The 27,491-nt window shown below is 49.6% G+C and overlaps 15 protein-coding genes across 15 annotated transcripts; 8 read left to right on the top strand and 7 right to left on the bottom strand.

Annotated features, from left to right (window-relative positions):
- Positions 1-766: 766 nt before the first annotated feature.
- On the top strand, positions 767-1,421 carry Pdw03_8834 (Allantoate permease; the record flags this gene model as incomplete). Its single annotated transcript, XM_066102075.1, has 2 exons — positions 767-774; positions 1,079-1,421. The coding sequence occupies 2 exons, from the start codon at positions 767-769 to the stop codon at positions 1,419-1,421; spliced, it is 351 nt and encodes a 116-aa protein (XP_065957158.1).
- Positions 1,422-5,297: 3,876 nt separating this feature from the next.
- Positions 5,298-6,275, top strand: Pdw03_8833 (Transcription factor jumonji/aspartyl beta-hydroxylase; the record flags this gene model as incomplete). The annotated part of the gene is made up of 3 exons (XM_066102074.1): positions 5,298-5,300; positions 5,351-6,202; positions 6,255-6,275. The coding sequence occupies 3 exons, from the start codon at positions 5,298-5,300 to the stop codon at positions 6,273-6,275; spliced, it is 876 nt and encodes a 291-aa protein (XP_065957157.1).
- A 690-nt stretch (positions 6,276-6,965) lies between these two features.
- Positions 6,966-7,806, top strand: Pdw03_8832 (JmjC domain protein; the record flags this gene model as incomplete). Its single annotated transcript, XM_014682552.2, has 3 exons — positions 6,966-7,558; positions 7,616-7,640; positions 7,804-7,806. The coding sequence occupies 3 exons, from the start codon at positions 6,966-6,968 to the stop codon at positions 7,804-7,806; spliced, it is 621 nt and encodes a 206-aa protein (XP_014538038.2).
- Positions 7,807-7,930: 124 nt separating this feature from the next.
- Positions 7,931-9,792, bottom strand: Pdw03_8831 (General amino acid permease (Agp2), putative; the record flags this gene model as incomplete). The annotated part of the gene is made up of 5 exons (XM_014682551.2): positions 7,931-7,970; positions 8,022-8,398; positions 8,461-9,196; positions 9,252-9,474; positions 9,756-9,792. The coding sequence occupies 5 exons, from the start codon at positions 9,790-9,792 to the stop codon at positions 7,931-7,933; spliced, it is 1,413 nt and encodes a 470-aa protein (XP_014538037.2).
- Positions 9,793-10,155: 363 nt separating this feature from the next.
- On the bottom strand, positions 10,156-10,501 carry Pdw03_8830 (General amino acid permease (Agp2); the record flags this gene model as incomplete). The annotated part of the gene is made up of 2 exons (XM_066102073.1): positions 10,156-10,166; positions 10,240-10,501. The coding sequence occupies 2 exons, from the start codon at positions 10,499-10,501 to the stop codon at positions 10,156-10,158; spliced, it is 273 nt and encodes a 90-aa protein (XP_065957156.1).
- A 361-nt stretch (positions 10,502-10,862) lies between these two features.
- Pdw03_8829 (uncharacterized protein) lies at positions 10,863-11,167 on the bottom strand (the record flags this gene model as incomplete). Its single annotated transcript, XM_066102072.1, has 2 exons — positions 10,863-10,976; positions 11,036-11,167. 2 exons carry the CDS (start codon positions 11,165-11,167, stop codon positions 10,863-10,865), a joined length of 246 nt encoding a protein of 81 aa, XP_065957155.1.
- Positions 11,168-11,901: 734 nt separating this feature from the next.
- Pdw03_8828 (Cytochrome b5) lies at positions 11,902-12,417 on the top strand (the record flags this gene model as incomplete). Its single annotated transcript, XM_014682548.1, has 3 exons — positions 11,902-12,007; positions 12,069-12,164; positions 12,239-12,417. The coding sequence occupies 3 exons, from the start codon at positions 11,902-11,904 to the stop codon at positions 12,415-12,417; spliced, it is 381 nt and encodes a 126-aa protein (XP_014538034.1).
- A 224-nt stretch (positions 12,418-12,641) lies between these two features.
- Positions 12,642-14,810, bottom strand: Pdw03_8827 (Ribosome biogenesis (Nop4), putative; the record flags this gene model as incomplete). The annotated part of the gene is made up of 1 exon (XM_014682547.1): positions 12,642-14,810. The coding sequence occupies one exon, from the start codon at positions 14,808-14,810 to the stop codon at positions 12,642-12,644; it is 2,169 nt and encodes a 722-aa protein (XP_014538033.1).
- Positions 14,811-15,015: 205 nt separating this feature from the next.
- Positions 15,016-15,996, top strand: Pdw03_8826 (Mating-type switch/DNA repair protein Swi10/Rad10, putative; the record flags this gene model as incomplete). Its single annotated transcript, XM_014682546.1, has 1 exon — positions 15,016-15,996. The coding sequence occupies one exon, from the start codon at positions 15,016-15,018 to the stop codon at positions 15,994-15,996; it is 981 nt and encodes a 326-aa protein (XP_014538032.1).
- Positions 15,997-17,117: 1,121 nt separating this feature from the next.
- Pdw03_8825 (uncharacterized protein) lies at positions 17,118-17,429 on the bottom strand (the record flags this gene model as incomplete). Its single annotated transcript, XM_066102071.1, has 1 exon — positions 17,118-17,429. The coding sequence occupies one exon, from the start codon at positions 17,427-17,429 to the stop codon at positions 17,118-17,120; it is 312 nt and encodes a 103-aa protein (XP_065957154.1).
- Positions 17,430-18,902: 1,473 nt separating this feature from the next.
- On the bottom strand, positions 18,903-20,078 carry Pdw03_8824 (Zinc finger, CCHC-type; the record flags this gene model as incomplete). The annotated part of the gene is made up of 1 exon (XM_066102070.1): positions 18,903-20,078. The coding sequence occupies one exon, from the start codon at positions 20,076-20,078 to the stop codon at positions 18,903-18,905; it is 1,176 nt and encodes a 391-aa protein (XP_065957153.1).
- A 201-nt stretch (positions 20,079-20,279) lies between these two features.
- Positions 20,280-21,690, bottom strand: Pdw03_8823 (uncharacterized protein; the record flags this gene model as incomplete). The annotated part of the gene is made up of 2 exons (XM_066102069.1): positions 20,280-21,383; positions 21,475-21,690. The coding sequence occupies 2 exons, from the start codon at positions 21,688-21,690 to the stop codon at positions 20,280-20,282; spliced, it is 1,320 nt and encodes a 439-aa protein (XP_065957152.1).
- Positions 21,691-22,207: 517 nt separating this feature from the next.
- Positions 22,208-23,383, top strand: Pdw03_8822 (Zinc finger, CCHC-type; the record flags this gene model as incomplete). The annotated part of the gene is made up of 1 exon (XM_014682545.1): positions 22,208-23,383. One exon carries the CDS (start codon positions 22,208-22,210, stop codon positions 23,381-23,383), a length of 1,176 nt encoding a protein of 391 aa, XP_014538031.1.
- Positions 23,384-24,856: 1,473 nt separating this feature from the next.
- Positions 24,857-25,168, top strand: Pdw03_8821 (uncharacterized protein; the record flags this gene model as incomplete). Its single annotated transcript, XM_066102068.1, has 1 exon — positions 24,857-25,168. The coding sequence occupies one exon, from the start codon at positions 24,857-24,859 to the stop codon at positions 25,166-25,168; it is 312 nt and encodes a 103-aa protein (XP_065957151.1).
- A 58-nt stretch (positions 25,169-25,226) lies between these two features.
- Pdw03_8820 (Fungal transcriptional regulatory protein, N-terminal) lies at positions 25,227-27,459 on the top strand (the record flags this gene model as incomplete). The annotated part of the gene is made up of 6 exons (XM_014682544.2): positions 25,227-25,277; positions 25,459-25,494; positions 25,545-25,750; positions 25,815-25,829; positions 25,874-25,896; positions 25,970-27,459. The coding sequence occupies 6 exons, from the start codon at positions 25,227-25,229 to the stop codon at positions 27,457-27,459; spliced, it is 1,821 nt and encodes a 606-aa protein (XP_014538030.2).
- Between the last annotated feature and the right edge of the window lie 32 nt (positions 27,460-27,491).

The following is a 27,491-nucleotide window of genomic DNA, read 5'->3' as shown; positions in this document are numbered from 1 at the left end:
GCTGTATTGTATATTAGTGCGGATAATTGGAGGATATCCTGCGGATCTTAAGGATATCTTGAGGATATCTTGAGGATATCTTGCGGATATTTTGTGGATATTTTGTGGATATCCACAAGATATCCGCAAGACATCGAAACTCGCAAAGTCCGCATTTTGAGAACTTTTATCTCGGGTTTCTCAAGTTCTAGTAGTCAAAACGGATTAAGAAAATAATCAGTAGACAGCTGGGACTCTTAGCTTTTATTTGAGCCTAAAATCGAACGAACTTATCCAATAATAAAGGTTTTGATTTTCCATGTTCTATCTCCTACGAAGTTTATCATAGTTAACAGCAGTTAAATATATATTTCTACATGTAATTTACCACAAAATCGTTAATCTACGGCCACCTTTACATGAAAACGTTGGACTAAGAAAACTACGACACCACCTACAAATACTGTATAAGGAGACCTTCGATACATGTCTATTTCCTAAAATTTCAAAGGGCCGACTGTCGATTGAAGGGGTTGGTTCTGTCAGGACCAAACATGCGTTTATTTCAGTGGTAAGGAAATATTGGTAAGCTGCATTAAGATCATGTGACAGGCTATAAGGGGGAAAGTAAGCGAGAGTTATGCTAGTGCGGATATGGATATAAACTCATATCCGCAGTGCGGATGTGGATATCAACTCATATCCAATATCCGCAAATTGCGGATATAAGGATCGATCTGATATCCATTGGAGCGGATATGCCGCAGTCTACTTAGAGGGCTCCTTAATGTCACGGTGCGAACCGTGATGCTTAGTTAGAGGAAGATCACGGCACGTGATCTCCGACCTGTTTATCTTGAACTTCAGTTCTAGATCCTGTTGTAGCTCTTCGAGCTACGTCTTGTATATTAGCCTGCCCCTGCCTGTGCCTGTACCTGTCAATGAGAATCTGATCTGTTACGACCTGTCCCTGCCAGTCATCTCCCATCATACCGTCCTGCCAGCCCGCACCCTGACACTACGTAGCTCCTACCCCTAGGAGTTGACTGTCTGAAAATGTCTGAACCGCCCCGAAAGCCCCCGAACTGAACTCTGGTAGACCCGGTCCTGAGCAGACCGCTACCACCGAAGAACCGCCTGCTACCGCTGAAGAACCGCCTGCTACCACTGAAGAACCGCCTGCTACCACCGAAGAACCGCCTGCTACCGCTGAAGAACCGCCTGCTACCGCTGAAGAACCGCCTGCTACCACTGAAGAACCGCCTGCTACCTGTAAAGTCCCGTCCGAGGAACCTGCCTGCACGACCAACTGGTCTCGAGAAACGAGACATTGCAGCCGTATCGCTAGCTGCGTGTGCTGCGTATGCAAGAAAGAAATACAGCATGTTCGCAATTACAACCGCGGACATCGAGACTGCACTGAACCCCAAGACCGACACTGAACCTGACCCCGTGTCTGCACTGCCTGAAGAGTTTAGAGACTTCGCCGAAGTGTTCTCACCCAAGGAAGCCGAGCGCTTGCCACCCCACCGATCATACGACCACAAGATGGTCTTACAAGAGGACAAACCCTTACCTTTTGGGCCCCTCTATCCCATGTCCCGAAATGAGCTCGAGGTCCTGAAAGACTGGATCGAAGATAACCTGAGGAAAGGGTTCATTCGGCCCAGCTCCTCGCCCGCTGCCTCGCCTGTTCTGTTCGTGAAGAAACCCGGCGGAGGTCTCCGCTTCTGCGTGGATTACCGTGCACCGAACGCAATCACTGTTAAGGACCGTTACCCGTTGCCGCTGACCAAGGAACCCCTGAATAACCTGAAAGGGATGAAGTTCTTTACGAAGATTGATATCATCTCCGCCTTCAACAATCTGCGAATTGCGAAGGGACAAGAATACCTGACTGCCTTCCGTACGAGATTAGGACTGTTCGAATCTTTGGTGATGCCATTTGGTTTAACTGGAGCCCCCGCATCCTTCCAACGATTTATCAACGACACGTTACGAGAGTACCTGGACTGTTTCTGTACTGCTTACCTGGACGATATCCTGATTTACAGCCGCACGCGTGCGGAACACATAGAACATGTACGAAAAGTCCTCCAGCGCCTCCGAGAGGCAGGCCTGTTCGCAAAACTATCGAAATGCGAATTCTGTGTGTCCGAGACGAAGTTCCTTGGTATTATCATCGGTGAAGATGGTATCCGTATGGACCCCGACAAGATCGAAACGATCGTGAACTGGAAAACACCGACCTGTCTGACTGATGTGCAAGCCTTTATTGGTTTCGGCAACTTCTACCGCCGCTTTATCAGAGACTTCTCGAAAGTCATCGCCCCGCTCGTGAGACTCACGAAGAAAGACGTCCGTTTCGAATGGACACCTGTCTGCCAGCTGAGCTTCGAAGCCTTGAAGAAGGCGTTTACATCTGCCCCGGTTCTGAAAGCGTTTGACTGGTCCAAGGAGATAGTCCTGGAAACAGACGCGTCTGATTTTGTCTCTGCCGGTGTACTGTCTCAGTACGATGACGCTGGAATACTGCACCCTATCGCATTTTTCTCGAAAAAACACTCCGCCGCCGAGTGTAACTATGAGATATACGATAAAGAACTGCTAGCCATAATCCGCTGCTTCGAAGAGTGGCGTCCCGAACTGGAGGGCACACCCTCGCCCGTGAAGGTCATAACTGACCACCGCAATCTGGAATATTTCACGACAACGAAACTCCTGAACCGCCGCCAAGCCCGATGGTCTGAATTCCTGTCCCGGTTTAACTTCAAGATCACGTACCGTCCCGGAAAACAAGGTGCAAAGCCCGACGCCCTGACCAGGAGGTCAGAGGATATCCCTAAAGAGGGGGATGAGCGCTTAGCGCATCAGAGCCAGACTGTTCTGAAGAAAGAAAACCTACAGATAAACGTCACAACACGACAGAGAAACGGAGTCACTACAACCACTCCACCTGAACTGCCAGACCTGCCCGAACCACCATCTACGATCAAGGATTTACTGCTGGAAGCCTACAACCAAGATAAAGTAGTACAATCTATCCTGGAAGCGTTAGACAAGAACGCTAGCCGTCACCCTGAGATTACACTTGCCGACTGCGAACGAAGAGGCAACTACCTCTACTACCGGAACCGCTTGTACGTCCCTGACAACGATGAACTGAAAGCTGAAATACTGCGCCTGTGTCATGACAAGCCCACCGTGGGACACCCTGGCCGGTCGAAGACCTATGAACTGCTGTCCCGAGAATACTACTGGCCTAGAGTATACCAGTACGTGAGCGACTGGACCAAGAACTGCCACACCTGCCGCCGTATCACCCCCGCCCGAGAAGTCCGTCAAGGGATCCTGAGACAACTGCCCGTACCTGAGAGAGCCTGGCAAGATATCAGCATGGACTTCATCACGCACCTGCCCCTGAGCTACGGTTACGACGCCATCCTAGTCGTGGTAGACCGTCTGACCAAGATGAAGCACTTCATACACTGCAAGGGAACCTGCAACGCTGAAGAAGTCGCCCGCCTGTACACCGGTCATGTCTGGAAACTGCACGGCCTGCCGAATACCGTTGTATCTGACCGAGGACCCCAGTTCGTGGCCCAATTCTGGAAACACCTGACAAAGCGCCTGCGAATCACCAACCTGCTGTCAACCGCTTATCACCCGGAAACTGATGGCCAGACTGAACGCGCGAACGCCGTACTGGAACAATACCTCCGAGCGTATGTGTCCTACTTACAGGACGACTGGTCTGAATGGCTCCTGCTGGCCGAATTCACTGCAAACTCTCATTACTCCGAGAGCACCCGAGTTTCTCCGTTCTACGCGAACTATGGGTTCCACCCCCGCATCGGGTTCGAACCATCCCAGCCTGCCAGTCACCCTGCGACCCGAGACGCGGAAAAGTTTGCTACACGAATGCAAGAACTGACTGAGTACGTCCGCGCCGAGATACTGTCCGCACAAGCCCGATACGAAGAACAAACGAACCGTCACCGTGCCCCTGCCCGCCGATACCGTCCTGGACAACTGGTCTGGCTGAACGCCAGGAATATCCGAACCCTCCGCCCGCAGAAGAAACTGGACTGGAAGAACCTAGGCCCCTTTAAGGTCCTAGAAGCTATAAGCGCACACGCTTACAAGCTCGAACTGCCTGCTAGTATGAAGATCCACCCTGTGTTTAACGTCAGCCTGCTACAGCCTGCCGCCACGAACCCGGTAAATGGACAAGTTACTGAACCCGCACCGCCTGTCGAAGTCGAAGGACTGGAAGAATGGGAAGTTGAAGACATCTTAGATTCCCGCTGGGAACGACGAGGCCGAGGAGGCCCGCGTCTGAAGTACACCGTCAAATGGATTGGTTACGACGAACCCACTGAAGAGCCTGTTGAATACCTGGACCACGCCCGCGAAATCATACGGAACTTCCACCGAAGATACCCGCACAAGCCTCGCCTCGACGGAGCTCGGCTCTAAGGGAGGGGGTACTGTCACGGTGCGAACCGTGATGCTTAGTTAGAGGAAGATCACGGCACGTGATCTCCGACCTGTTTATCTTGAACTTCAGTTCTAGATCCTGTTGTAGCTCTTCGAGCTACGTCTTGTATATTAGCCTGCCCCTGCCTGTGCCTGTACCTGTCAATGAGAATCTGATCTGTTACGACCTGTCCCTGCCAGTCATCTCCCATCATACCGTCCTGCCAGCCCGCACCCTGACAAGAGATTGTCTATTTTAAAAGGATTTCCTCTTTAAGCTAGGTTAATTTATAGGAGTTAGCGCGAGAATTCGCGCGATGTTAGTGGCCACGGAGGCGGTCTTGGAGAGTTGAACGTGGTACGCTAAAAATACGCGCTAGCGCACGAATTAAAGAGATTTCTTGATTCTTAAAAGCCTGGATAGCTAGTGAGATCCCACCCTCTTGCTCTTTTGAATTTCGAGAGGATTAAGTACGAATTGGTAGCATGGTGGGTGGTTGAACTAAACAAGATCTAGTTCGTGGACGCGTTTTGGTTGGGGTGGCCGGCTCGCTTGGGTGGCCGGCTCGCTTATGAAATACGTTAAGGCATCAACCCTAAAAAATCAGGCATTCAACCTTTGGCCGCTCTGCCCCTTCGCAGGTGTAAACATGAGGCCCTGATATCCGTTAGTTACCACACACTCCTAAGTGATTGCTCCGTACAGACGAAAGCTTGTTTCAGAGATCCACTATCTCCTCCAATTCAATGTCCCAGCCTTTCGCCTTCCACGTCAATTTGGATGAAGCTCCAGCCATGGTCAATTCGAGTCTGGACAAGACTCCCTCGTTTATCCCTCTATGGTAACTCCCGTATAAGCATCCGAAATCTGTCCGCTTCTTCACAACCTCAGCACCGGCCTCTTATTGTCCTCGAAAATGCCACCCTGGACACCTTCAAGCAGCGATGTTTCCTCCCCGAACAGCCTGCAGTTCTCCCGCCCTCTACTTTCAAAGACCTCCCGGCCCTGAAAAAATGGTTCAAAAGCGCGAGTCCCAAGTCAACACCGGGCCCTTCGAGCGCAAGCCTGAACGTGGAGCATCTCTACAAACACGGCGTTGACACCTTCGTCCCACTTGAACTCACGGAATCTACGTCGACAGACGCTAAATTTGAAACTGACAGCGGGAAAACTGAAACGCATAGCTTCCGGCAATTCCACGCGCCGCTCACGCTGTTCCTCGACTGGATGCGCACGGCTGAGACCACTCACCAATCAACGCGGCTCTACCTAGCACAATGCCAGCTCCTAGACCTCCCACCCGTGCTCCGAGAAGATTTTCCGACACCAGAGCTTGTGGCGCGCGCGGGAAAGGGCGATATATATGATACGAATGTGTGGATTGGGCACCCCCCCACTTACACGCCGCTCCACCGCGATCCGAACCCGAACTTGTTTGTCCAAATGGCTGGGAAGAAGGTTGTGCGGCTGCTTGCGCCTGTAGATGGACAGGCTGTGTTTGGGGCCGTGAGGAGGCAGCTTGGAAAGAGTGGGAGTCCAGAGGCAGCGGCTTTCCGAGGCGAGGAGATGATGCAGGGGAGGGAGAGGGCGTTGTTAGATGAGATGGTTTGGGGGACTCAGGTGTCTACTGGTTCGGATGCTGGGGTTGGCTTTGAAGCGCACCTTGAGGCTGGTGATGGGGTGTTCATTCCTAAGGGGTGGTGGCATAGCATTAAGGGTGTTGGTGAAGGTGTTACAGCTTCGGTGAGTATGGTTTCTTTCGTAGGGATTGGGTGTGTCGCTGATATACTTGCAGGTCAACTGGTGGTTTCGATAGTTTGAATTCTAGTCCGACGTCAATGCAGCAGGCATGTCCGTGCACCGGACTCCGATTTTCGGTCGGCTCTAGGTTAGAATGAACCCGGTTGAGCGAAGGGGCATAGAATCGGGGGTTATCTGCTTCAAAAGGTCGTGGAGAATCTTCCAGGCAAGATCTTTCAAACCTTTGAAACCGCTGGGAACAAATGCCAATAACTGGTGGTGCCAAATAGTAGTTCTCAGATTGAATGTTTACTTCTAAAAGAGAGGATTCAACGCAGGCTCGGGAGGGTTTGTTCTGGCCGACTCAAGACGTGATAGAACAGATACCCGTAGACACACCCGGGGCCTTCTATCAACTGTGTGAGCTTGGTCTCGCAGACAGAATCGAAGATTGTCTACAACATATTCAGTATAGAACTTGGTTATATAGATACTCCGTAATCAATAATTGTGTAGAGCTCAGATATAGCACCGGTGCAACGTGGAGAATCCCTGATTATGCATAGAAAAATCCTCTGCACAGTTAATTCTTTTAACCGCCTTCACATACACATAAAAAGACATCCAAAAAACGACATCACAAGGTCGCATGAGCGGCCCGCTATTCTTACATGTAATGTGACTTGAAGTGTCGGATCGGGACCCATCTCCGCCATCTCTACGTTTCTCCCTCCACAAAGCCGAACCTCCCCTTAAACTCCGAACCATGCAAGTATCGCACACAGTGTACCGCGCCGCTCTCCTGCACCTATCCGTCAATTCCTTCGTGCGCGCCTCAATCCCAGCTGGTACTACCACCTGGACATCCCTCAACGCAGCAACCCAAGCACCAAACACCCGGCTCTACAGCATCCTCTTTCCGCAGTGCACAACCACCTCTAAAGCATCAGACTGCACGCGCCCAGTACGCACAATGTGCGAATCAAGCTCGAACTCCGACTCCGCAGCCGCTGCATCCTCAAATCCGGCCACCCAAAACGAAGATATCCAGAACCAAGAGTCACAAGAACTACAACCAGAACCCAAAAAGCAACTCTACCTCCCCGCTAGCGACTCCGAAAATCCCATTGCGAACGATCAAGGTGGTGGGAGCATTAAACTCGACATGAGCAGAGGCGGAACGGAGATGAAATTGGATCATTTGGGTCCGATGGTTGTTAACGTGGATGGAACGTTGTCGCAAATTGGGAACTGGCAGCAGATGACAGAGATTGAGAAGAAGAATACTCTCCGCGTCCTTGGGAAGCGGAATCAGAAGCGGTTGGAGGCTTTGAGGGCCAAGGAGAAGGCGGAGGAAGGGTCAGAATGAAAAGATCCAATTTGGAGAGCTTTGCTTGGATTTGTGCGTGTTTATAGATGGTGCAAGACTTCTTACTGTTCGGTATGTATTGATATCGAATAATTGTACTATTCAAGGCATTGTTACATGTTGTTGGATGTCAAGTATGACTGCTAATTGCGGCTATTCTTTTTTCAAAAGAATAGGAATTTTCCATTAGCCATATTGGGTATCATAGCGATGCTAACACCACAAAAATGTGCAGTAAACAGTCCACAGTAACAACGTCGAATGAATAACGTCGGGTATACACAGGTCTGGGGTCACTTAAGCGAGTTCTAACCTTGGGTAAATCACAAGTATCTAAGCTGACGATGAGACTCATGAGATTTTCATTCAAAGATCACTCGGAACAATTTGTGTAGGACAGTCCTATGGGCGCTGTTAGCATCTAATCACAACCTGAAGATAAAGTATGCTCACTTTGGGGGTGTGACCACAATGTCTCTAGTATATTCCTCGATCTCAGGGACACCAGTGACCAGATCGACCTCCTCAGGCTTGAGGAACTTGGTCCCGTGGAAGAATTTCCACCCAAAGTAGATGACCGGGAAGACGCCGATCATAGTATAGGAGAAGAGGAATGTCGGGATGGACCAGTTGCCAGGGAGGAAGACGGTATAGCCACCGACGAAAGCCATGACCGTAGTGCAGATGCAAGCGAAGTAGGCGAGGTACGGTTGGAACCAGCTGCGGTATGGCAAGGTTTTCCTGGAAATCCCTTGGGCCGCGAGAGCTTTCTTGAAACGGATGAAGGTGAAAGTGACGACGGAGAAGTTGATGAGCTGGGAGGCGGTGACCTGGATCTGGGATTAGTTGGATATATAGGGGAAGAAATCGGGACTAGGGAGAGGACTCATACCAGATTAACAAACCAGTTTAGCACGACTGATGCGCTGTTGGATACCTGCAGGAAACTCAAGAGGCCGATGACGAGCACACTACCGACACAGTAGATAGGAACACCGTTGTTGGTGCACTTGGTAAGGAAATTCGGGGCTTTGCCCTCAAGAGCTAGACCGTACAGACTGCGACTGGCACAGTACATGTAACTGTTACCTGCGCTGAACGAAGCTGTGAGAATGACGGCGTTGACGATGCCTGGCAGGATGGGGATCTTTAGGCGATCCATGGAGATGACATAGGGCGAGGCAGCGGCACCGGGCTTGTCATTGTCGAACGCATCCGCCATGGTTTCATCGTTGTACGGGACAAGAATGCCGATGCAGAGAACACCCAGAATAAAGAATGCCGTGAGACGGTAGAAAACACCGTTGAAAGCCTTCGGCAGCACCTTGCGCGGGTTCACGGTCTCACCAGCGGCCATGGAGACATAGTCTGGACCGGCGATGGTGAAACTGGCTGTGATGACAGCTGCCAGGACACCGAGGAACTTGCCGGTATCGCCTGTCTTGTAGTACTCGTTGAAGGCACCTGGCTCGTTCCAGTAGCGGAAGCCAAACCGATCGCCGAGCGGGTTGCCGCCCAGCATGACGATGAATGTGTATAAAATCAGGCCTAAGCTCAAGAAGACCTTGCCCAGTGAAAGCCAGAACTCTGATTCACCGTACCATTTCACGGCAAAGAGATTCAGTGCTCTGTTTCTTGTTTAGTAGTCAGGATCTCACGCTCAGATTTTAAATAACGACTAACCCATAGAGTACAATGACAACCACATTCATGGCTGCGACAGGAATCGCATCGGTCCAGTACCTAATAATCAAGCTGACAGCGACAATCTCGAATGGTACTAGGGCTGCCTCGAAAATAAAGAAGTTGTACCCAGCGGCAACACCTAAAGCTTCATCGACGTAGCGGCCAGCAAATCGAATAAACGGTGAAGAGATGGGCAGGTATGTGACCATTTCAGCCAAGCCTAGAAAGGGAAGTGTGAGTTTGAATGTCACACCACGCACCCAGATGAGGAAACGAAACGGGAGGAACGATATAATAGTTTGGCGATTGATCGATGTTAGGGCAAGAAGCGGAACCGTTGGCGCATTTGGGATCATGGGATCATATGGGATACAGTTCCAGACATGGGAGGAATACAGCAGGTGGGAAAGATGCAAAGGGCTTGGGAAAAATGGGGGTGTTCGTACAAACGGTGATAATCAAAATCACACAACTCCTAGAGAACAGTATAAGATTGCGAACCTTCAATGAGATATATGCAGGAAGCAGGCGAGAGCATCATGCACTAGGTTGGGATCCTGGGTGTCCGACTGGCTTTTCGTCAGATTCATGGGGAGACATCGGGTTAATGGCACTTTAGTCGACATTCATACACCTGTTTGGCACGAAGTGCCTAGGCTAACGTCCTACATCCTTGGGATCTGAAATGTGGAATCGGGCTTCGAAACCTGTTTCGTGATGCTTTGTTTGGTCGTATGCTTCCTAGTTATATGCTTTATCCTTTTGGGGGGCTTCTTTTTCCTCTTTTTCTTCTTCTTGCATTTTCACTCACTTGGCGTCGTTGATGCTGTCGAAGGTAGCATAGTCGAGACAACCCAGGTTGAGAACCCAACCGAGTCAACAGAACAATACAAGGAAAATACTAACCAAAGACTGAATCCAATGAGCAAACTAGCGGGGCCACTGGTCCGTAATCCAGACCCGATCTGAACGTATAGTGCCGTACCAATTGTTCCCCCAATTCCAATCAATTGCACATGACGGGGCTTGAGCTTGCGATGGGTATGGTCGTATGTGGATTCCATTGGTTCGCTATCGACCGATGGCGCGCGATTGGCGCTGGATGAGTCCTTCTCGGTGACTTCCATCCCTTTGTTCATCTTTCTAGGGTTTGATTCTGAATCAGAGAGGCGAGGAGGTTCTGCGCTCTGTATGACGGCGGTCACTGGGGTATGAGAGCCATACTTCGAGTTTGGAGAATGAGGCATCTTGGAGATCTCTCTATTTCCAGGAAAGAGCGAAGCAACGGCATAAACAAGTGCGCTAAGGGATCTAGGTCTAGAAAAAAAAAAGGAGAACAAAAGCAGAATTAAGAAAGCCGGCAGGAATGAAAGATTTATTTTTAGGGTAGTATTTTTCCTGTTTCATCCCCACATGCCCCTCTTTGGGGGAAGGGGAGGGGGGAAGATTGGGGCTGACCACTCTATGCGCCCACTAGATTGAACACTTTGATCTGTAGAGACACCGAATCAAGAGGGCATTGTTTGCGGTGATCACGCGATACATCTGACGGTGTCAAAAATTGCTGGCAACCCATTTTCCGGACGTTCAAGTAGATTTGAGACTGTGCTAGTCCGATCCCACGTGGAGAGAAATAGTTACCGAGGTCCAAGGAGGTGGTTTGGAGGTGGTTTTCATATAGAAAAATTCAAAGGCATTGTGGGAGCAAACCAGGCCACCGATCTGAACATAATAAGCTAAGCTGACATTAAATCCAAAAGGAATCCCTGTGATTGACACACAATTCCACTGTGTTCATGTTCTTTCCTTGTAGGCACTAGTGTTGGTGTCTCTGTCCTCGAAGTTGCTCGAGTTTTCGGTCGAGGGTCTTTGCTGTGAGTCTTTTCCAATCCAAATTGGTGGAAAGAAGCCATCGTTGTCTTCAAAATAAAGGTAGTGGATCACATCAGAGTGTGTGAAGGTCCGGCACTGATCCAGGTCTTCATGCGCGAGATGTTCGTTACCCGAACTTGGATGTGACTGCATGTGCGACATTTCGAAGAATCGTATGCTACTGTGCGAGAGCTAAGTCGAAAAAAAAGGGCCATCCAGTAGTTGACATTGTGAAACTGGGAAGATTAGGTGCACCTGTCTCCGAGGTGTTGTCTTGACGTCAGAGATTTCTCCATCATTCATAATGTCTCTCCATAGGCAGGTTTCCGTTTACCCAAAAAAGGACCTCGTTGATGGTCTTATCCCCAATGTATTACGATTGGGTGAAATCTGGAAGATCATTTGTATTAAATATCAAACAAAGCTAGGGGGTGAACCCATCTGTAATTGATATAGACCAGGGAAATTAAATCCTTCTATAGTTCTGCACAAACTGTACCTATGGCGATTTCAATTAAAACAATCGAGAAGAGTCGCACTTGCAGCCTTGTCACGTCTTTTCGGTAGTCAATTTTTTTAACCATATCTTCCTTCTGTTTAGATTTTTCTAGACAGACGCTTTAAAGGTGCAGATAACTACTGGATTCTTTGAAAAGGAACAAGCTCAAGTGGAGTAGCCGATCAGTCGGAACCTGAAGCCCGCGACCACCGACCTCGGGTAACCCCGCCAAACCCCAATATCTTTTTTTCCCCCTCAACTTCACCAACCACCACCATGGTCCAACAAGACGAATCTAAGCGTTTCACACCTAAGGTGCCAGTCGAGCTTGACCCGCCTAAGGATGACCCTATTTCCGCCGAGGAATTGGCCAAATGTGACGGTATGAGAGTTTTACTATGCGCCCAGCTCAAAGATCATTGCTAATGTCCACTGAACTGCAGGTACCGACCCTAGCCGCCCGACTCTGGTCGCCATCAAGGGTGTTGTCTTTGATGTGAGCCGGAATTCAGCTTATGGTGCCTCGGGTTCCTATCGGGGTGAGCACAACATCAATTTTTTTTTTAAAGAAAAAGCATGATGAACAATCACACCAACTGTCCTTTTCTTCTAGTCTTCGCCGGCAAGGATGCCTCCCGTGCTCTTGCCTCATCCTCTCTGAAGCCTGAAGACTGTGTACCTCAGTGGTATGACCTCCCGGACAAGGAAAAGACCGTCTTGGATGAGTGGTATACGTTTTTTAGCAAGCGGTATAATATTGTTGGCAAGGTGGAAGGCGCCAAGAACACTTAACGGCTACATCACCACGGAGCAGCAGCCCTCACATGGACCGAACGTGCGACATTTTATACCCAGTAAGAGACATGGATCAACAATCCAGTATCATAGAACAAATCCGTGCTTTTCATTTTCGAAATGGTGGTATCGTGTGGGTACAAAGAACAGTTCCTCTCTCTGACTGCTGGGATAAACAATGCCTATACATTAAACAAGTAACTTGTAACATTTTCACGCCTTCAATTCCCCTTACGGGACTTCCGCTTCATACGCTTCTGTCCGATAATGCGGTTGCGCTTAGCAGCCTTGTCCTCGTCTTCATTGGTTTTCTCATCTCTGGGATCCTTTCCATTTCCAGTCTTGCCACGCTTTGCGTCCCTTCCATCCTTTCCTTTACCACCACGGGTATCGGAGCGCTTCCTCTTTTGACCTCTATCTCCATCACCCTCAGCATCGTCCGAGCGTTTAGGTCTAGGCTCGCGGGATTTAGCCTGTAGCTCATTGCGGCGTTTAACAACCTGGGCGTTCTCGATGGCAAACTCAACGACGAGGCTCTTCTTCTTGTCCCGGTCATTGGGATCTTGGGCAGAAGGAGGAACTGCCAGGGAGTGGCAGTTCAGCCAACGCAAACTCATCAGCGCGTGCCGGTGAGTGAAGAACTCGATGAATCCGTAGCCACGACTGCGACCACCACCAGTCTTCTCAGAGACCTTGGTACCCTCGCGAGTCTCGAAGACAACCTTGGCTTGGCGTACAATACCCATCTTCTTCTGTTTGCGCAGCTGCTCCAGCTCCTTCATCGTATCGCGGGATCTTTGCTGCTCCTCCTTTGAGAGCGGGTGGCGCGCGCCCGCCTTCACATCCTTGGCGAAGTTGACAACGGACTCTCGGGCAAGCTGCTTCAAGTCCTTGGAGTTGATGTGGCGGGGAAGATTACGAATGGCGAGACGGGTGAGACTGAGATGGAGAGCTGGGTTCTTCTTGATAAAGGTCTCGCGCTGCTTGTAGCTGTCCTCACGCATCTTGATTTCGGAGGGCGCGAGCTTCTTATACAGCGGGGAGTTGGAGGGGATCGTACCCTCGTTGAGAAGGTACAGGCGGCGCTTATCTGTGTCACGGACCATGCGACGTGATACTCCCTCCTCTTCGAGCTTGGCGGCTTGGCCCTTGCTCACAGCCCGTGCGACTTGTAGGACGCGGCCTTCCAGGGTGTAGCGCCCGCTTGGGTCGGAGTTTTCATCTTGGAGAACGGAGTGCTTCATGGCGGTGTTTGACTTAGGCTTATCCTTGTTAGGGGCCATGGATTCGGCTCCTCGGGGGGCTTCACGAATACATGTGTTGGCGTCCTCGGGTTTCCAGAAGCAGACGAACCCAGTGCCTCGAGGGCGCTCGGTCTCGTAGTCCAGAACCACACGTGCGTACCGTAGCGGCCCAAAGTGAGTTTTGAAGTGGTCGTAGAGGGCTTGGTCTGTGGCGGAGAAGGGGAGGTTGCGAATGAAGATTGTTGTGGCATTTCGGTCATCCTCCTCCTCTGCCTCGTCATCGTCCAACTCGTCTAGCTCATCGAGATCATCGTCCTCATCGTCATCTTCATCGGAAGAGGTTTCGTCGTCCGAGGGCTCTTCCAGAATACCCTCAGCATCTTCCATTTCAACATTATCAGACTCCTGCTCTTCCCTCTGCCCCTCCTCCTCGGCGTCTTCCTTCTTGATAGTTTCCCAAACGTCCTTCTCAACAGCCCAATCAACAGCTATTTGACGTCCATCGATCTCCTTTCCGTTGATCATCTGGAGCGCTTTCTCGGCATTCTTCCTGCCACGCATGGTAACGAAACCGAAACCAGAAAGTTTTCCATTCCTCTTGGGGAGAGTAACAAACTTGACTTTTCCAAAGCTGCGGAACAGGACATTCAGATCCTCGGGCTCCTTGACACTCCACGGCAGATTGCGAACAATCAACTTCGGTGGCAGGCCCTGTCCTCTCTCCTCTTCCTTCTGCTTCTTGGACTCGCGGGACGCAGCAGTTGGGACACTGCGTCCAATCTTCTCATCGATCTCACGCTTACGAGACTCGGCATAGTCGACGCGAATGATTTTCCCATCAAACTTGGACCCGTTGAATTCCTTCAAAGCGCTCTCTGCATCCTCAACATCGGCGAATGTAACAAAACCAAATCCCTTGGATACCTTTGTCTCTTTATCACTGACAACAACAGCGTGCTTGATAATGTAGGATTGTGAGAAATGTTCTGCCAGGCTCTCTGTCGTGGCTGAGGTGGGTAGTGAGCGGACGAAAAGAGTTCTCTTGTTCTGTGCGGCTGAGGCCTCGGCAGCGGGCGTTGTGGCCTCGACTTTAGTTTCGGGGCTCTCAGCGTCGGAGAGACGTCGTTTCTTGTGTAATTCGACCATGATGACCTTGTTGCGACTGCGGCTTTTTTTTTTCTGCGGTCGAGGAAGAACAAAAAAATTAGCGGCAGAAAATTGAGATAGATTGGTCCGGGCGGTGTGTGGGTCCCGTCCAGATAAGCCATGCCATAGCTTAATCGACTTGTCAACAACTTTCCAATGATCATTCTGCTATTGACAATTTTGGAACAACACATAGGGGGAAGAGATGGATTCCACACTCCCGGAGAGAGGTATTTCCTCTCGCTCTTCAGAATCTCCAGCTGCAGCTGCAGCTTCAAGACCGAAAGTCCAACAGCCGAAACCTCAAGCTCTCTCCAACCGCCCTGGTACTTCCGCGATCCTGGTATCCACGCGACAAAAGGGCAACCCAATCTTGACCCACATAAAGCTTTTACCCTGGGAGTATGCCGATATTCCCGCAGACTATGTAGTCGGCACCACAACGTGCGCAATGTTTCTCTCCTTGAAATACCATCGCCTACACCCTGAATATATCTACTCTCGAGTGAAACAACTGGCAGGCAAGTACAACCTCCGGCTTGTACTGGTAATGGTCGACATACAAGACCACGAAGATAGTCTCAAGGAGCTGTCCAAAACATCTATTATCAACAATCTGACCTTGATATTGTGTTGGTCTGCACCAGAGGCTGCGCATTATCTCGAGCTCTTCAAGTCCTCAGAGAACGCACAGCCCACCGCCATTCGAGCCCAGCAGGCCCAAACCTACAAGGAGTCGCTGGTGGAATTTGTCACAGTTCCCAGGAGTATCAACAAGTCTGACGCCGCGAGTTTGATATCCACCTTCGGCAGCTTGCAAAATGCTATCAATGCACAACCAGAGCTAATTAGCGCCGTGCCCGGTTGGGGGGAGAAAAAGGTCCAGCAATGGTGTCACACAGTTCGAGAAGATTTCAGAGTCGAGAGCACGAAGAGGGTTTCTGTTCCTGTCACACAACGCCGGGCTCAACTATCAGCCGTGAAAGTGTATGATAGAAACAATCAAAATACAGATGAAGAGGATGAAGAAGAGGCAATTCTTCGTGAAGTTCTAGCGGAAAGCAAAAAGACAGCTGCTGCAGAAGCTGCGCGGCTGACTGAGCCTCAGGCTGGAGGTCAACCAAGTGAAGAGATGAGTGAAGGTATCGCAGCGGCACTTGCTAGACTCAGAGACAATGCTGGCTGACCGATGACCTGGCTTTTCATCACTACACATCCATTATTGAAATTTCCCAAATTCTAAAGATGGGCCTTATTCTCATCTACCCGACTGTTGACTACGGCGCGCTTTTCTTTTTTTTTTTTTTGCAAATGGCCATCAACCCAGGACCATGGGGACGCAAGGGCATCGTGGCTGGCATTCTTACACATAGCATCCCCAGCTTGAACGAGCTTGGATACCTCATTGTCGTGATAAGTCTCTTTTGTCCGAGGCATACAGCTCAAACCCATACCCCCAGCTAGTTGTCTAAATTACCCCGCAAGTTTGCGAGAACCAACCCTTCTCGTGTAGCTGAGCATAATTCCCTTTCGGTGTCTAAGGGTTCAACGTTGTCGTCTGATTTGTCTCACAGGTGACCTTGGGATATGCCGATCATCATGAACATCCTTCCTTTTCGGCTAACCTAGGATCTTTTCCATGTGTCTCCTCATTATTTGCAGCCTCGCTGCCTTTCGCTGGTGGGAACTGATTACCTTTCTTAAACTGAGCTCTCTTTCTGTGCCATTGTGCCCTCCCATGGTAATCCTATTTTGATCTCAAGTCCATCTGCAGCTACTGCCTTCTTCAAATGCCAAGTTCCCCTCTCGTTATCAATTTCCGCCCTCTCTTTCCAAGAATTTTTCTTTCTCTTTTTTCTTGCTGAGTGATTTTCTGCTTGTCTGTTCACTCAGGGTTAAGGTGATAAATCATTAGCAAAAGATTGGCTAGTTGTCCTACCCTACAATTCGGTGCTCTCTGTCAGGCCGAAACCTGACCCACCCTCAGCGAGTCAGCTTCCCCTCCAGAGATCCTAGCCTGATGCCTTCCAGATGGACCACTTTACTGATTTCCGACAGAAGGGAAAATCCAAAGGACTTGAAGCAAACTGATGGGTGAAAGAGATAAACTGAATTCCTAGGATGGATTTCTTCTCTTGGGAAACTAATAAAACATGAAGGGTAGGAATATATAGTCCTGGCCCGACGGCAATACTGACCGCCTCCGGGAGGCGGTCATTTAACTCCGTCCTAATTGCTATTTCATACATGATGATGAGAAGGACTATTCCCCCTTTAGGAAACATCGTCGAACTCGACGATTGCCATTTAATCAGAAAACTCATCCTCCGGATTGACTTTCTCGGCGTCGGGTCGTGCCTGGAATTCTCGGGCGATCGCTTCTTTCTGATATTCATTGTAGGCCTCCGATCCTTCATCCATGTACTCTTGATGAACCTGCATCCATCTAGTAGACATTGCGTTCAGAGCTTCATCGGTGTCGATTCTTTTCTGATCCTTTGACGTTGGCTCTGACCGGATCACTCCAAACCCTTCCCCATTATCCAGACGCCGATGATATTCCTCCTGAAGAGCCTGTCTTTCTGACTCATCTAGGCGAAATGCTGATGAACCTTCCATCAAGCGAAGCTTGTAATGAAGGTCGAAGAAATCTAACCTCATTACCCGTTCCTGGGCACGTTTTCTCTCTTGCTCCGGTGAGCTAGATAGAAGTCTAGATCGACGAACTTTCTTCGGAGGTGAACGCCTTGGGGAAGGTTCCGAATGATCTAACAGTATGATAACTGGAGGATCTGTAGGAGTGGAAGTTGGGAGTGACGATGGAGTTTGATTTCGGCTATCTTTGGGCCCAGTTTGCCTCGTCGGAGATACATGTTCATTGGAATCTGTCGGATAGAAGGACGAATGCCATCCTTGTTCCCTTCGAACCCAACAGCCTCCAACGATGACTCGAAAACACGAACTTTCTTTTCTGCGAGATACACAGGCCCGAAAATCACTCTAGGGAAATGTTTCTCATGGAGAAAAGTGAACTGAGCGTCAAAATCAACAGCGGATCCTATATAATCATCCACGAATGGGCTAAAACTGGCATCTCCATAATCACCAATAATTGTCTCCTCGCGATCCACTTCTCTATGATCTGGATCTTCCGCCCTCGGGAGAGGTCCGAAAACCATATCAGTGAACTGTGCGTATATATGCATGGCATTCTTTAACCCCATACCCATTCGACGGTAGGCGTATTGTCCGTGTGGTGTGATCACTGCAGCTTTGTATTCATCACCTGGTTTGATCGGTACTGCCCAGTATCCGCAGGAGGCATCAGCAGTGAAAAAGGTAGTGAACTTGGCCTTCAGAACCACATCAACTACTTCATCCAGACTATGCACCGGATACGAACACCCGATCGACCAGTTATTGATTGGGATGAAATTGTGCACAATTCGGAGATCCCCTGGATTCTTTTTTGGGACGAATTTCGTTTGTGCACCCCACTACGGCGCCATCCTATATAGGATTCCCCATGTCCGGGAAAGCTTTGGCAGCGAACTCTCTTTCCCGTTGTGAGTAACGTTTCATTTTCGCTTTAACAGGTTTCGCTCCAGGTGCCAGATCAATAGAATGTTCGATGAGATCGGTGGCTTTGATGTCTCTCACCGACCGGACGAAGCAATCACGCCATGTATACAGCAATCGCTTAACGGCATCTCGTCGTTGCGGAGTATCAGCCATATCCCCAATAGTCAGTTCCGTCTGATTAAACCAATCATTGATGATACTTTGGTTCTCATCACTTAGTCCTCGTCGTTGCGGTCGCCGATTTATAGGGAATCTCCCGACTTCGTTCATCCTAAAAGGTGTCCGCGTCTTATCTGCGTCTCCGACCATCATCGTGATTCCGTCCCGCCAATTTCTAGGTCGACGGAAAGGCTTCTCGCAGTGAGATAGCCAGAGTCGCTCTGCCTTCTTGACATCTCCTTGCGCAATTCCTAACACCTCATGACGATGATGTGGATAACAATAATCTGCTTGATTCACCTAATATAGGATAGCTGCATTTATGATATCTGCTGCACTGCCCGGGGTTGGCTATATAATGCATTCGACGTCCTCATCGCCGTCGTCGGCGGGAATAAATTCGAGATGTTCTGTCCAATGGACTCTTTTTATATTTTTCGGGGGTTTCTCTTCTCCGTTGTAACAATGATAGATGACTGGTTGTTGATTCTCTTGCAGTTCTGATTCACCCGCCCATTGTTGAACGGGGAAATCCCCTCGGATTGTTCGAACGACTGCCCCATCCGATCGAGGGTGGTCATCTGGGTCGTTTAGAAACCCTCCTGGCTCAGTATCGTCGATCACTCGTTGAAGGATGTCATCCACTCCCTCTTCATCAATGCAGATCACTGGCAGTTCGTCAAGACATTCTATTGGAGCCATCGCCGTCTCCAATGTCACTGGGATCCCATTTGAACCTTGAATTGTTACTTGTCCCTCGCCATAGTCCACTGCGTGTCGGACTCGCCTCATCCATCGAACCCCAAGAAGCAGATCATATGTGTTCGCATTGATGATGTAGGACTTCACAAAGGCTCTCACACCAGACACATTCACCGGTAGATGCATATAACGTTTTAGCACCGTGGTATGGTTGTCTGCTAGACTGATTTCCTTCCCATTATCCACATAGGTGCATGCACTGATCTGACTTGCCATTCTCTCGGAGATCAGCTCCACTAGCGATCCACCGTCTAGCAGCGTTCGAAGTATCTTTTTATCCCCGATCCATGCTTCCACAAACATTGGTGACGAACGTCCGTCATCCTCCAAGGCTTCAGAAGTAACCGCTGGAGCGCAGATCATCAATTGGTTAGTTCGGTCGCGTCCTTCATATACCTTGTCGGATACAAAGCTAACGGGATCGCGGATTTTAACACGTCGGACTCTGAATCGTGGGGTGGCATCTTGTAGGAACCAGGCAAATTCCTTCCGAGTTGCTTCTGAGCGATCAAGTAACTGGGCAAGAGGAATCGTCACATATGTCTCTCGTAGCACTTTGGCGATCGAGAACCGTTCCCCAGAACCAATCACTCGGATCGGTCCGGGCACCTTAGGGGGTTCCGCTCCGACTTGAACCTTCTCCCTTCGATACGTCTCTGTGACCGTTTCATGGGATGGATGATTGCCAGTGGGGTCAATCGTTTGTTCGTGTGTCTGATATTCTCTCGGACTACTCGAAGGTCCAGGTGTGGCACTCCGTCGCATAGTGGATGGGGTGTCATTGATTCTGGTCCCTGGTTGAAAGACATCTACTGGTCGCACAACCTGAGAAGCTTGTTCCTCGGTAAGTCGCTGGACTCCTCGACTTATCTCTGATGTCCCCAACGAACGTGTTTCTCGAATCCTCTGACCAACACCGGACTCTTGTATGTGGCCCCGTTGTGGTTGCTTCCCCCTCTGATTCTTCTATAAGGATTGGTTCGCTGCCATTACTGGTTCAGGATCCACGGTCAACACACACATAACAGAAGACGAGGAAGATCCCTCCTGGGAGACATTCTCCACTCGCTCTCCCGGGGATATAATTCGGTTGGGTAGGACTGCATTCGCTGCCACCGTTTGGTTCGTTTTTATTTGAGGACAAGCGTTGGAGTAATGACCCCTTTCGTTGCAGTTCCAACATTCGGCCTGACTGAGATCTAAGGGACGCCGTGGTCCCCGACCTTCCCCTTGGGCGGTTTCTTTTCCACGCCCGAATGATGCCCCGGAGCTTGACCTTTGTTGAGTCTGCTGGGTTTGTGTCCTTTCAAGCATTAGATGTTTTAACCCTTTCACCACTTCCGGCATCGTGTCTCGGATCACATCTTCGAACGACAATTCTTTCTTCTGCACAGGTTCGTCTCTGATAAATGGGTTATCAACCCCAGAGAAGGCGTCCACAATCAGTTTCCGAGCCGCGATATATCCCATCTCATTTTTCTGACGGAAGTGGAATAGGACCACATCACGCTTATGAATATCCTTCAGCCCTTGTACCACTTTCACCCCGAGATGTGCTTTCTCGGGCCCATACTGAGCGTGGAAATCATCCGCTCGTTCTAGGTATTCAGTGATAGTTTCATCACGAGCCTGTTTCATTCCGTCGTATTGAGTTTCCATTCGTGAGATTTTTGCCACCGGATCTTCCTCTGGAAGACGATATCTTTCAAGACAACAAGCTCGAAGCTTCGTCCAGTCCTGGCGAGTGTCCCAGTTGAGATGGTTATACCATGTATCAGCCTTACCACTGACATTCTGACGGAAGAGTAGACGGCAGTCTCGATCTTTCTTATCTTGCAGGATTCTCTCCTGGATGGCATTCGCTGCATCATCGCTCCCGTTGGATTGTTTCCTAGCTGCTTTCAGTGTTGCAGTCTCACGGGCGTAATCTCTCTCCACAGCTGTTACGATGTCTTCGATGAAATCCACTGGATCTTCGAAGCCGTCTTGAAGACCCTTAAAGGTCTTCACCCGGAAACGTCGGCATGACTCGATCCTCGTTCTCAGATTCGTCAGATGGATACGAGTGGACTTTTAGATGATTTGAGGTATGTTCTCATTGATAGTATTCTATTGAGGGGAAATTGGGAGGAACGATCCTCGCCTTCCTCTTGGGACTAACCCGGTGTTGTGCTGACTCGGCTAGCCCTCCATGGGAAGGAGCTTCTGTGATGATTGACCTTTGTAGCGCTTGCCTAGCAGCCGCTAGGTGTTCACGGTCAGAGAGAGATGATGACTCTGGATTAGCACCGATTGCTTCGACTAGCTTCCAGATTGTCCCAGAATCGAGTTTCGTCTTTGATGGACTCCCACTCGATGAGGATGGCTGATCGTCCATCAACCGGATCTCTGTTTGATTTAAAAAAAACACAAAGGAACCCTTCTGGCAGCGTCAGAAAGCCCCCCTCTGGAACCACCAAGATCTCAGTCAGGCCGAATGTTGGAACTGCAACGAAAGGGGTCATTACTCCAACGCTTGTCCTCAAATAAAAACGAACCAAACGGTGGCAGCGAATGCAGTCCTACCCAACCGAATTATATCCCCGGGAGAGCGAGTGGAGAATGTCTCCCAGGAGGGATCTTCCTCGTCTTCTGTTATGTGTGTGTTGACCGTGGATCCTGAACCAGTAATGGCAGCGAACCAATCCTTATAGAAGAATCAGAGGGGGAAGCAACCACAACGGGGCCACATACAAGAGTCCGGTGTTGGTCAGAGGATTCGAGAAACACGTTCGTTGGGGACATCAGAGATAAGTCGAGGAGTCCAGCGACTTACCGAGGAACAAGCTTCTCAGGTTGTGCGACCAGTAGATGTCTTTCAACCAGGGACCAGAATCAATGACACCCCATCCACTATGCGACGGAGTGCCACACCTGGACCTTCGAGTAGTCCGAGAGAATATCAGACACACGAACAAACGATTGACCCCACTGGCAATCATCCATCCCATGAAACGGTCACAGAGACGTATCGAAGGGAGAAGGTTCAAGTCGGAGCGGAACCCCCTAAGGTGCCCGGACCGATCCGAGTGATTGGTTCTGGGGAACGGTTCTCGATCGCCAAAGTGCTACGAGAGACATATGTGACGATTCCTCTTGCCCAGTTACTTGATCGCTCAGAAGCAACTCGGAAGGAATTTGCCTGGTTCCTACAAGATGCCACCCCACGATTCAGAGTCCGACGTGTTAAAATCCGCGATCCCGTTAGCTTTGTATCCGACAAGGTATATGAAGGACGCGACCGAACTAACCAATTGATGATCTGCGCTCCAGCGGTTACTTCTGAAGCCTTGGAGGATGACGGACGTTCGTCACCAATGTTTGTGGAAGCATGGATCGGGGATAAAAAGATACTTCGAACGCTGCTAGACGGTGGATCGCTAGTGGAGCTGATCTCCGAGAGAATGGCAAGTCAGATCAGTGCATGCACCTATGTGGATAATGGGAAGGAAATCAGTCTAGCAGACAACCATACCACGGTGCTAAAACGTTATATGCATCTACCGGTGAATGTGTCTGGTGTGAGAGCCTTTGTGAAGTCCTACATCATCAATGCGAACACATATGATCTGCTTCTTGGGGTTCGATGGATGAGGCGAGTCCGACACGCAGTGGACTATGGCGAGGGACAAGTAACAATTCAAGGTTCAAATGGGATCCCAGTGACATTGGAGACGGCGATGGCTCCAATAGAATGTCTTGACGAACTGCCAGTGATCTGCATTGATGAAGAGGGAGTGGATGACATCCTTCAACGAGTGATCGACGATACTGAGCCAGGAGGGTTTCTAAACGACCCAGATGACCACCCTCGATCGGATGGGGCAGTCGTTCGAACAATCCGAGGGGATTTCCCCGTTCAACAATGGGCGGGTGAATCAGAACTGCAAGAGAATCAACAACCAGTCATCTATCATTGTTACAACGGAGAAGAGAAACCCCCGAAAAATATAAAAAGAGTCCATTGGACAGAACATCTCGAATTTATTCCCGCCGACGACGGCGATGAGGACGTCGAATGCATTATATAGCCAACCCCGGGCAGTGCAGCAGATATCATAAATGCAGCTATCCTATATTAGGTGAATCAAGCAGATTATTGTTATCCACATCATCGTCATGAGGTGTTAGGAATTGCGCAAGGAGATGTCAAGAAGGCAGAGCGACTCTGGCTATCTCACTGCGAGAAGCCTTTCCGTCGACCTAGAAATTGGCGGGACGGAATCACGATGATGGTCGGAGACGCAGATAAGACGCGGACACCTTTTAGGATGAACGAAGTCGGGAGATTCCCTATAAATCGGCGACCGCAACGACGAGGACTAAGTGATGAGAACCAAAGTATCATCAATGATTGGTTTAATCAGACGGAACTGACTATTGGGGATATGGCTGATACTCCGCAACGACGAGATGCCGTTAAGCGATTGCTGTATACATGGCGTGATTGCTTCGTCCGGTCGGTGAGAGACATCAAAGCCACCGATCTCATCGAACATTCTATTGATCTGGCACCTGGAGCGAAACCTGTTAAAGCGAAAATGAAACGTTACTCACAACGGGAAAGAGAGTTCGCTGCCAAAGCTTTCCCGGACATGGGGAATCCTATATAGGATGGCGCCGTAGTGGGGTGCACAAACGAAATTCGTCCCAAAAAAGAATCCAGGGGATCTCCGAATTGTGCACAATTTCATCCCAATCAATAACTGGTCGATCGGGTGTTCGTATCCGGTGCATAGTCTGGATGAAGTAGTTGATGTGGTTCTGAAGGCCAAGTTCACTACCTTTTTCACTGCTGATGCCTCCTGCGGATACTGGGCAGTACCGATCAAACCAGGTGATGAATACAAAGCTGCAGTGATCACACCACACGGACAATACGCCTACCGTCGAATGGGTATGGGGTTAAAGAATGCCATGCATATATACGCACAGTTCACTGATATGGTTTTCGGACCTCTCCCGAGGGCGGAAGATCCAGATCATAGAGAAGTGGATCGCGAGGAGACAATTATTGGTGATTATGGAGATGCCAGTTTTAGCCCATTCGTGGATGATTATATAGGATCCGCTGTTGATTTTGACGCTCAGTTCACTTTTCTCCATGAGAAACATTTCCCTAGAGTGATTTTCGGGCCTGTGTATCTCGCAGAAAAGAAAGTTCGTGTTTTCGAGTCATCGTTGGAGGCTGTTGGGTTCGAAGGGAACAAGGATGGCATTCGTCCTTCTATCCGACAGATTCCAATGAACATGTATCTCCGACGAGGCAAACTGGGCCCAAAGATAGCCGAAATCAAACTCCATCGTCACTCCCAACTTCCACTCCTACAGATCCTCCAGTTATCATACTGTTAGATCATTCGGAACCTTCCCCAAGGCGTTCACCTCCGAAGAAAGTTCGTCGATCTAGACTTCTATCTAGCTCACCGGAGCAAGAGAGAAAACGTGCCCAGGAACGGGTAATGAGGTTAGATTTCTTCGACCTTCATTACAAGCTTCGCTTGATGGAAGGTTCATCAGCATTTCGCCTAGATGAGTCAGAAAGACAGGCTCTTCAGGAGGAATATCATCGGCGTCTGGATAATGGGGAAGGGTTTGGAGTGATCCGGTCAGAGCCAACGTCAAAGGATCAGAAAAGAATCGACACCGATGAAGCTCTGAACGCAATGTCTACTAGATGGATGCAGGTTCATCAAGAGTACATGGATGAAGGATCGGAGGCCTACAATGAATATCAGAAAGAAGCGATCGCCCGAGAATTCCAGGCACGACCCGACGCCGAGAAAGTCAATCCGGAGGATGAGTTTTCTGATTAAATGGCAATCGTCGAGTTCGACGATGTTTCCTAAAGGGGGAATAGTCCTTCTCATCATCATGTATGAAATAGCAATTAGGACGGAGTTAAATGACCGCCTCCCGGAGGCGGTCAGTATTGCCGTCGGGCCAGGACTATATATTCCTACCCTTCATGTTTTATTAGTTTCCCAAGAGAAGAAATCCATCCTAGGAGTTCAGTTTATCTCTTTCACCCATCAGTTTGCTTCAAGTCCTTTGGATTTTCCCTTCAGTCGGGAATCAGTAAAGTGGTCCATCTGGAAGGCATCAGGCTAGGATCTCTGGAGGGGAAGCTGACTCGCTGAGGGTGGGTCAGGTTTCGGCCTGACACTCGCTGTACACTCGCTGACTAATCAGGTGCTTACTTATCAGGCACGGCGGCCGATAAGACCGGGCGGACTCCAGGGCTTCATCCCACCTCTTGATGATCTTGTGTTCTCCCCGCTGAGGTCTCTGGGTGCAAGCCCAATATACAATGCTATCAACATGTCTGCTCGGTTGGACGATTCAAAGCGTCGCTCAAGAGTCCTCCCGAGGTCAAGGCTAGGATGCAGAACTTGCAAGTAGGTGATTGCTTCCAACTCCAATCTCTTTTATAGACAGAATTTGACATTGAGCGTGTGGTAGAATTCGACGAGTCAAGTGCGGGGAAGAAAAGCCTTGCTGTGTTCGATGTACCAGTACAGGTCGCAGGTGCGATTTCGAAGAGGTACAATCTTCCAGAATCTCAGTCATCGCCAATCCATTGTCTTTATCACCAAATTCTAACACGGTGTGGCAAGAGCGCCGTGCGTTTGCCTACTATTTTGAATGTGCTGCCTCTTCTATTGGTGGTGGATTGGATGTTTATTTCTGGCGCACTGTTGTCCCGCAGGTTTGCCGCTATGAACCAGCTGTCTGGGATGCCATCATCACTATCAGTGCGCTATTTGAGCGTCCCCAAAAATGCCCGGATCATGTGTTACAACGCTATGATGACAATATCTCTCTCACTAAAAGCCATCAAGACGCCTTGGGTTGGTACTCGCGTTCGGTCTCTGCTGTTCGCCAGCGCATCGAGCAGGGTAGCGTAGACGTCTTTGTGGGACTGATTAGTTGTGTGCTTTTCATCTGCATTGAGGCCATCCAGGGAAATGCAGACGGGGCAGTGCAGCTTTATTGTCAAGGCGTGCAGCTCATAAACGCTTTGCGTTCCCAAATAACATCTCTGGCCGCGGGTAAAGCTTCGTTATTGGAGGATACAATTATCCCAATCTTTATCCGTTTGGGCACATTCGCTCTCACCGTTGGTGGGACTCCTGTGACTGATTTACTACAAGACACTGAATATGCCTTGACGCAACAGTTTGACTCACTCAAGTCTGCTCGTGAGGCGATCGTGCTCTTAGCTATAGAGATCCCGCTCTTTGAAACCGCTTGTACCAAAGAATCACCCCAGGGTCATGTTTACCATATGCCCGATGAATTCAATACTAGGCGATTCAGTCTAGTGGCTAGGCTAAGGAACTGGCATATTGCCTTTCATAAATTGATGACAGTTCTTTGCGCCAAAGACATCTTATCGTTGCAACAGATCGGTACTAGTGCCCTTCTGTTGAGTTATCATGAAATGTTGTATATCATGCTCGAGACCTGCACATCGTTGTCACTGATGCAATTCGACGCTTACCTACCAAACTTCCAAAACATTGTTGAACAGTCTGCCATTGCACCGAAAGCCTCGGTGCGATCAGACGGCACCCAACCACCATTTACATTTGACCTTAACGTTGGTCTTCCGCTTTGGTTCACCAGTCTTCGCTGCCGTGAACCGCGTACCCGACGTGCGGCCCTGGCTCTACTTCGTCAAGCGCCCTTGGTGCAAGGGTTTTACCAATGCTCAATGTGGGCAGCCGTAGGCGAAACGATAATGGAGCTAGAAGAATCGTACGCAATGGCAAAAAAAGTAGCCTATCATTCACCCAATTCCGGTACACTGGATCTCAAAGATGGACCAATTCCTAGCTTCGAACTTGCCGCAAGCTCGTACTCTGCTCTTGCGGATATGGGATCGACAACACCAACAGCACTGTTTATCCCAGAGGAGGTGCGCATCGGACCCATTGCTGCTTTTCGGCCAATAGATGGCTTCCCCTCTGGAACCACAGAGGCAGACATCGCAAAGTGGAACCGGGGCCCAGACCAAGTCTTTCTACGGTATTCCCGGAGCGAGCGCGGCATGGGTGGCAATTCTTATCGGGTTGTGTACGAATACGTCCCTTTTGACTTCTGATCTTAGCATCTACCCTTTTAGATGTAAACTGG

The sequence above is a fragment of the Penicillium digitatum genome, chromosome 3 (genome assembly GCF_016767815.1).
Source record: "Penicillium digitatum chromosome 3, complete sequence".
Taxonomy (NCBI): Eukaryota; Fungi; Ascomycota; class Eurotiomycetes; order Eurotiales; family Aspergillaceae; genus Penicillium; species Penicillium digitatum.
Note: the sequence above shows the minus strand (reverse complement) of the source record. Positions and strands in the feature narration are given on the sequence as shown.